General features: G+C 54.5%; 1 protein-coding gene across 1 annotated transcript; it reads right to left on the bottom strand.

Moving 5' to 3' along the window:
- Positions 1-1234: 1234 nt before the first annotated feature.
- SPINK4 (serine peptidase inhibitor Kazal type 4) lies at positions 1235-4226 on the bottom strand. Its single transcript, XM_004712367.2, has 4 exons — positions 4166-4226; positions 3806-3846; positions 2490-2602; positions 1235-1335 (listed from the first exon to the last, which is right to left on the bottom strand). Exons 1-4 carry the CDS (start codon positions 4224-4226, stop codon positions 1290-1292), a joined length of 261 nt encoding a protein of 86 aa, XP_004712424.1. The 3' UTR covers positions 1235-1289.
- Positions 4227-8053: the final 3827 nt, after the last annotated feature.

Below are 8053 nucleotides of genomic sequence, written 5' to 3'. Positions count from 1 at the left end.
GAGGGCGTCTGAATCCCACAAACTTCCTTCAGCTTCACAGAGCTGGAGAAACTGTCTGGTCTCTCACATTGTCTGGTAAGCCAGTGCTTTCTAGGCGGCTTTCAGACCACAGCTTTAAACGTTCTCGGGACTTCCGGTTGAAAGTGGCAGAACAAAGAGATGGGCCAAAGACACACCTTTATTGACAGGGTACTGATTGTCCCACATACTTTGGGGAATGTTGGGCAGCTGGGCCTCAGGCACTCACCCCTCCATAACTGCATGTTGCCATCATTCCCTCGGCCTGCAGCCAGGGCAGGAAACCTGGCTGCCAGTACCCTTAGCAGTGGTTCTCAACCTTCCTCATGCCGTGACCCTTTCATACAGTTCCTCATGTGGTGGTGACCCCCAACCATACAATTAGTTTCATTGCTACTTCATAACTAATTTTGCTACTGTTATGAATCGGGTGACCCCCAAACGGGTCGTGACCCGCAGGTTGAGAACCACTGCCTTGTAGGTTTATTGACTGAGAGGAACTGCTTTTCTTTCTTTGAATTTGAAAACCCTTTGAGAGAATCTTTTGAGCAGACAGCAGTGACCTGAGGATCAAGGTCACATCCTGAGAATGTGACCACAGGGGGTGTGGCCTGGTGGAATCACCTGAGCTGATTCCTGGGTTGAAAGAGCAAGGAATATCAGAAAAGACACACACTGGTCCGAGAAGAAAATGGTGGAGGCAGGGACCCAGGCCCTGGGCCCACCGAAGTGGGCACACTGGGCAGAAATTGTTGCTTAGATTTGTAGGGTCTGGTCATCTATAGGCCCTGCACTTGAATGACAGGCTTAAACTAGTCTGCAAGGCAGAAAACCCAAAAGGACTGAGAGTCCTTAGGCGGTGCGCAGTTAATGAACTTGACTGTCGGTGGCTGGTCCACAGCTTTGCAGCGGCCCCAGTGGTGGAGGAGGGTGCAGAGCTCACCTAGACTCTTGCCTGGTGACAGGTCAGGTGTGAGGTGACGGGCACTGGGCAGCCTCTTGAAGTCAAAAGCTGGCTTCTTATATTCCTGGCTTCTCCAACAGACAACACCCGTGGGATCTCTCAGTGGGCACATGACGGTTGAGGAGCACTCGGGGGATCAGGGAACTGATGTAGTGCAGGAGTCCCTCCCCACATGCCTCCCCAAATTTCCAAAGACACTGGCCCACTTAGCTGGTTTGGGCTGACTTTACATCTTTATATTTTATTTGTTTATTTCATGTTGTCTCTCCAGCCTGCCTCTTCATGCTGGGAGGGGCTTCTGTGGACGTCAGCATTTGCCATCCTTCGTGATCTGAATGTCCTGCTTGGTTTTCCTGGGATCACAGGGAGACTGGTGAGAACCCCACCTCGGGATCTGTGACACCCTCGTTCTCCGTCTCCAGCCTGGACCTTGGTCCCGAACTCCTGGCCTGTTCCTGCCATTGGCCATTGCACATCTCTACTGGGATGTCCCAGAGGCTCAGCTAGTCACAAACTCATCTTCATCCTGCACACTGGCTCCACCCCATACTTCCCCCCAGCTCCACACATGGCATCACCAGCTGTCCAAGCTGCCCAGCTAGAAACTAGCTTGTTGCCCTTCCTTCCTCCCTGCTCACAGCCAGCCCCACACCAAGCCGGTCAGTTCTTCGCTCAGGAATCTATCTCCTATGAAGAGGATGGTTTTTTTCTCTAAAGACTGCATCCCTCTGTTCTCCTGCCCATCTGTCTAGAACTGTGCAGCTGCCAAGGGTTTTGTTCTCTTTTGTGATCTTATTTAACTTTCAGGCCGGTCCCAAGGGTTTTATTGGAGAAGAAACAGACCAAACAGGTGATTAGATGGACTGGCGTCATGTCTTGGCCCTACCCACCTTTTTACACTCATTTCTCACCTCTCCCTCACCTCCCTCCAAACTGTACCCTCCTGTGGAGTCATGGGATGGATCCTCAAATGCAAACTTTCTCTTCCAGACCTTTCCAAACCCTTCTTTCCTCTACTTGGACTTTATTTCCTCATTCCTTCTTTTTTTCCTGACTAATTCCTTCTCGTTCCTCCAGATTGAGCTCAGGTGTCTCCTCCTCTGGGAATCTTGCGCCTGCCCTGTGCCTGTAGCACCTGGTTCACCTGCTTCTGAGATTTGGCTTTGCTTTGCTGCAATGGCCCGACCATCAGCCTGGCTTTCCTGTAGACTGACTCAACTCCGGGAGGCCAGTGATGGCTCAGTTACCCTCACTGTCTAGCACGTAGTAAGTTCTCAACCTGGCTGTCAGAGGTGCAAGAACCAGGAACAGAACCTGGGATTTCTGCCCTCCAGTGGTGGCTCTCTGCTTGGAACCATGGGCCGCCTTTGAATTACACTTGGGCCCATTTTGTCAGGGGCAGAATGTTGGCGAGCTCTCCTCAGGGGAGAAGCAGCTTGAATCTCGCTCCCTCTAGACCTGTGGGGCCCGCCCAAGCAGGCTGGGGAGGGAGAGGAGGGCGACTTACATCCGGGCCAAGCAGAGCTGGCATTCGTTGTCATACGTGACCCCGTTGGTGCCACAGGCTGGGTTGAATGTCTGGGGACAGGTTGGAGACTCTGCCATATGCTCACAGATGGGCTGTGGGGGAGAAGGCGGGGAGGCAGGAGCGGCCGGGGTTTAGAGAGAGAGGCCAGACAGGAGCCCAAGGACTCTGCTTGGATTCAAGGAGGCCTCACCCACCACCCACCCACTGCCAGCAAGTCCCATTGGACAGAGTAGAACTGCTTCTTAGGGTTCCTGAGATGACATCTGTACAGGAGCAGCTGGTGGATTCGACCCCCTGACCTGTGGCTACTGGACAGCATTTAACCACTGTTCCACCAGGCCTCCCGATCACTCAGCCCCTTGTGTGTTTGCTTATGTGTGTGGCCATGCGGGTGCCTGTGTCTTTGGGTGTGCCTGTCTGCGGAACCTGAGCGTGCAGATCTCTAAGTGTGTGCCTGTGACGAGTCTGTGACCTCAAGCTCCTGGGGACAGATTCCCACACTCCTTAGGACTAACTGGAACTGTCCTGCTAGGGCCATCGAGGAGCTCAGGTGACAGGACCCAGCCCCTCGGTCCCCAGGGGTTCCCGGCCTCACTTTGGCCTGCATGACCTGGCAGGCTGCTCGCTCAGTGTGGGGAAGACTGGAGATACAGGGGGGGCCTGGGACTGAACTGAGTGTCTGGATGGGTCTCCGGGTAGGTCAGGCCTGGGATTGAAGCCTCAGCCAGGACAGGGGTGTGGGAGGCAGTGCGGGAGACACCTGCATTGTGCCACTGACTAGCTGTGTAACTTTGGAGGAGCTCTTTCCGCTTTGTGGGCCTCCGTTTCCTCTTCTGGGAAAATTAGAGCTACTCACAGTGTTTGTCTCATGTGGGGTTAGTAATTGAAATAGCACATGTGAAGATTCTGCCCTGTGTCTGATACAGAGTAAATGGGGTACAGTTCAGATAAGCTGGTGGGGTCAGATGTTGAGGCTGCTGGGTGGGAAGATGGGCTGCTGGGGGGCTGAGGGACTCACATAGGCTAGCTCCACTGTCTTGGGATCACTGGGGACATCTGACCCAGGGCCAAGGAGGATCAGGGTTTAGAGAGACAGTTGAGTGTTTGTGTGCAGAGTGAGGGGGTGAGGTGAGCTATGAGGGGCAGTTGGGGCATTCCACAGGCCATTCAGTGCAGCATGGACAGCTGAGTCTCCGACAGGTGTGGAAAGAGAGCAACGCTTGCTCCCCAGCATTGATAGCATCTTGCAGCAGAGAGGGCAGAGCTGGACCCCAAACTGTAAGCAACTGCCTTACCATCCTCGAGAAAACAGTCTTTACTGCCGACACTGGCACTTCTGAAAGACAAGCAAGAACGGGTTGTGTTAGCCCTAGGTCCCAGGGTGGGGGTCTGGGGCCTACTGCTCCCTGTCCCGGGACCTGCCATTCGACCCCCCCCCCCAAGGGATTGCAACCCCGAGGTTGAGAACTGCTGTCAAAGGGGTAAAAGCCCTTAAAAAGTATAAAACCCTTTCCTGGCATTCTCTGAGCTTCCTAGCGTTACGTTTATGGCCATGCAGGAGCTGACCCCAAAGTCCCAGCCCAGAACTTTCCCAGCTGGTGTGCACCCAAACCGTCTGCCAACAGCCAGCTGGAGAATCCCAGCTCCCCACTCACCTCTGTCCACGGCGAGGAGGGCAGTCACAGCCAGGGTGATGAGCCACAGGCGGACCGCCATGCTCTCCCTGGGCCTGAGCTAGCTGGAGGCTGGGCGGAGAGCCAGAGAAGGCCCTTTTATAGTGTGGGTTCCCCGCCTTATCTTATCTGGGGCCAGATGGAAAGGCTGGGAGCGTCACCCCAGCAGCTGGAAAGGGCTTGTGCTGGGTGAGGCGGGGACAGGCCTGCTTCAGGGAGAGGGCTGGGACAGGTAGAGGGAGGCTGAAATAGGAAGAGGTCACAGGCTGAAGAGAAAAAAGGCAGCAACTGCAAGACACGGGCGGAGAAAAGAGGCTGGCCAACTGACCTCTCAGAAGATCCAGCTGACGTCAGTCGGCAAGGGTAGCCCTCTTCCTGCTTCCTCTTCTGAATCCGGCTCCCTGCTGATGTGTTGCTCCAGCCATTTGTGAGTTATCGTCGGCAGAATTGTTCTGGTGTGTGACGTTAATGATCACATCGATCATTTCTGCAGGCTGGCTGTCGGGGCCGCCATATAGATCTCTCCCAGGCGCCCGGCCAGGTGGCTGTCTTCCAGGTTTCTTGGTCGGCCAGGTGGCTGTCTTCCAGGTTTCTTGGCATAGATGAGATGGCACTGTCGCCCTGCATCAATTTGTTGAACCATCTCAACTTGTGTCCCCTCAATTCTTGCGGCCTGGTCCCTTAGACAATCGGTATGCATCAATGAGTGATTCAGTTACCTGCTTTCAGAGGATTTCTTATGAGCATTATTACCAAGAAAAGAAAGCAGTTGATAGGTGCTGCTGTTCAGTGCCCCCTCGGGCTTTCTAGGCTGTACTCTACAGGAGTGGCCACCCAGTTGTTAGATGGGTTTGAACCAACAACCTTTGGGTCCACAACCCTCACCTCCGCCACCAGGGCTCCCATGTCTCTACACCTCTTGTCCTTTCGATGGGCGAATTCAGCGCGCTCTACAGATTTGATTTCCCTGGAGAGAATCAGAAAAGGCTGGTGTGGGCCTCATTACCACACATTTGCATCAAGATCTCGTGCTGCTTCACTTTTAATTGTGGGCGAGTTCAATCCCACGGAAAAGTTGCTACACTAGCACAATGAGTCGAAGAGAGGGGCTTCTGGTTCAAGAAGAGCCCCTTGAGGGACACCATGCAGGTAGACATGGTCATCTCCATGGGCCAAATCTACAACTTAACCTGGCCCGAGGGCCCTAATCTCCCCAGGATCCTGTAGGTGCCTCTCAGGAAGATGGCATCTGTCCATTTGTTGCTTTACCAGGCAGAGCAAATATTTAACAACGGTGTCCTATCCTCCCGGAAGACGGTCACTTTAAGAAGGGAGGGAACTTCTAGGACATCTGCGTGCCAGTCCCTCTCCCCACCTTTCTGAAGCCACTCCTCAGTGACAAAGCTCACCACTTAAACTAGCTTCATTGCTGGGGGTCATTGAACAAAGAGACCCACACACAAGTGGCTTGCTTTCCTGAGGCCCCTCCGGGGGGTGCCATGTCTGTCACTGGCCTCTTGCACCCACACAAGCCCCCTGGTGGGCTCCTTCAGGATGAGCAGACCCTGTCCCTGTTCCTGTCCTCCATTCTTGTAGATGGTGACATGCCAGGACTGTCCATCAGGATCCTGGGCTATAATGACAGGACAGACGACAGAAAAGGGACTTGTCACTTCCCTTATTTGGGACCTTAGAGTCCTGTCAATGTGGCAGGAGTGGCTGCTGCAGGAAAGCTGAATTCTGCGTCTGTTAACAGTCCAGTGTGAGGTCACTCACTGGTGAGCTGTGCTGCGGAGATCTCTGCTATCCCGCTCTGCCCAAACTTTGCTTTCTCAGCCCCAAACTTCCTGGGTTCACGCATATTAATCAACAGTTGTCCACTGAAGGGCGAGCCTGACTACATTCAAATACTCATAGACACCACACCGTGAATGTCAAAATGCATCCAAGTCAACCAGCGTACAAATGTCTGAGGAGGAGCTAAGGGCCGAGTGCTTGGCTATGGCAGGAAGTGAGCCAGGCAGTGTTGTGCCCTCACGGAGCTTGTGCGTAAGTTGGGTGAATGGGCTTAAACAAGTGGCAGCACTGAATCCTTACTATTGGACTAAGTCCCACAAACAAAACCCACTCAGTGCTAGGTGAGGACCCCAGCCTGACTATCAGCATGGAAGATCTGAGGAGACCAAGGGGCGAGGGTGTGGGAGGGGTTGTAGCAGAGTGGAACAGCATTGTAGAGTGAGTAGACAGTGCATGAGGGTCCTGAAGCCACAAGAACTTAATGTATTGGGAGAAACAGGACAGCTTGGCCTCTGGTGAAGTCAGTGACCGTGAGCTGGGGCAGGTCAGCGGGAGCCAGGTCACCCTTGAGCTCTGCTCCTCGGCTCCACGTCCCTGCACCTTCCAGCAGTGGGCTCCTGGGATCTTGAGTACTGGGTCTGACTGGCTCTCCACCGAGTGGATGGAGTCTGCTCATGAATCCATCCCTGTATCTCCACACCTGCCACTGTGCCTGCCCCTGGACCTGACATCATTCTCTCCAACCTGACAACTCCAATAGTCTCCTGATTCTGTCCCCCAGCATGGCATTCCAAACCACTCTGCATACAGTGGCCAGGTGAGTGTCCTAAAATGCAAAACTGGCCAAGTCACCCCTGCCCCCAAAGCTGAAGTAGTGCCCAGTGCCAACAGAGAAGGGCCCAAGACCCTTCCGCACCTGATCCCCACTTCTCTTCACAGCTTCACTTTGTCCCTACCTCGTCTGTTCTACCAAACCCGCAGTTTGCACAGCTTATTTGCTCTGCTTGCAATGCTGGTCTCCCTTCTCCATCTCCATCCCACTCTCCTGGAAGAACTCAAACCTCCCGCTCTTCTGAACCTTCCCTCACCGCCCTCCCCGGTGCCTGGCTCCTGCTGCGCGTCTGCTTCCTTGGCAGAGTCTTTGCCCCACTAGGACGCTTATTGGGTGGCATTTGCTTGTCTGTTGTGGTGACTATGCTGGAGGCTCCGTGGGGATGGAGACAATGCTTTGTTTATCCCTGTCCGTCAGGGCCCAGCCCTGAGCCTGGCCTACAGCAGGTGCTCAGTCAGTGCTGAAGGACAGATGCCAAAGGGGGCAAAGAACAGTGGGTCCAAGGGCAGAGTTGCTGCCAGCGTTGGGGAAAGGGCTGTGAATGGGAGGCAAGTGGCCCCACGGATCTCTGGTCCAGCCCTTCCATCACACACCCTACCTCAGATGGCATGTCGGGGGTCAGAGTGGCCCTGACACAAGGGAGGGCTGCCTCTGCAGCTGGAGCCCCTCTTCCCTCCCTGGACGATAGAAGGGGGCTGTGAGAGACTGGACCAGGAGTGAGGAGATAGCCTTAGTTACTAGCTGCCTGCTCTTCTCTGCACTTTTCCCATCAGCAGAGTCGGTTGTGAATAGAGATGGAGCTATTCCTGCCCTGGTGCAGCTTCTCTTCTAGCGGGGTGACTGACAACGAAGACACACGTGAAACAAACAGACATGTTCCACAGAAGCGGAATCAAGCAGCACAAAGGGAGAGTGACCAAGGGGGTGCCTATTTAGCTAATGGCACGTGGGCAGAGAGCTAGGGGAGAGGCAGTCAGGCAGAGGGAGGGTCAGTGAAAGACCTCAGGTGGGTGCCAGCTGAGTGTGCTCAAGAGACTCACAGCAAGGTGTCAAGCATGGCTCCGATGGAGCGAGCAAGGCAGTGAGAGGCAGGAGGTGAGGCCCACGCCCTGCTCAGGTTCTGGAAGCCTCGCACATGTCCCTTCCCCATTTGGGGGCTGCACCTGTCCCGGGAGCTGCTGATGGGGGAACACAAACAGAGCCCAGGCACCTGGGCCAGTATTGGATTAAGACAATGAGAG

The sequence above is a fragment of the Echinops telfairi genome, unplaced genomic scaffold (assembly GCF_000313985.2).
Source record: "Echinops telfairi isolate 266 unplaced genomic scaffold, ASM31398v2 ScPeMD7_25;HRSCAF=90, whole genome shotgun sequence".
NCBI lineage: Eukaryota > Metazoa > Chordata > Mammalia > Afrosoricida > Tenrecidae > Echinops > Echinops telfairi.
The sequence above is the reverse complement of the archived record's forward strand: the minus strand, read 5'-3'. Positions and strand labels throughout refer to the sequence as shown.

Excerpts from the sequence above, each read along its gene's own strand:
- SPINK4 (XM_004712367.2), bottom strand. The coding sequence starts at position 4,226 with ATGGCGGTCCGCCTGTGGCTCATCACCCTGGCTGTGACTGCCCTCCTC. Across the intron at positions 3,847-4,165 it reads CCTCCTCGCCGTGGACAGAG|AAGTGCCAGTGTCGGCAGTA; the intron begins GTGAGTGGGGAG and ends CTTGTCTTTCAG. Across the intron at positions 2,603-3,805 it reads AGACTGTTTTCTCGAGGATG|CCCATCTGTGAGCATATGGC; the intron begins GTAAGGCAGTTG and ends TCTCCCCCACAG.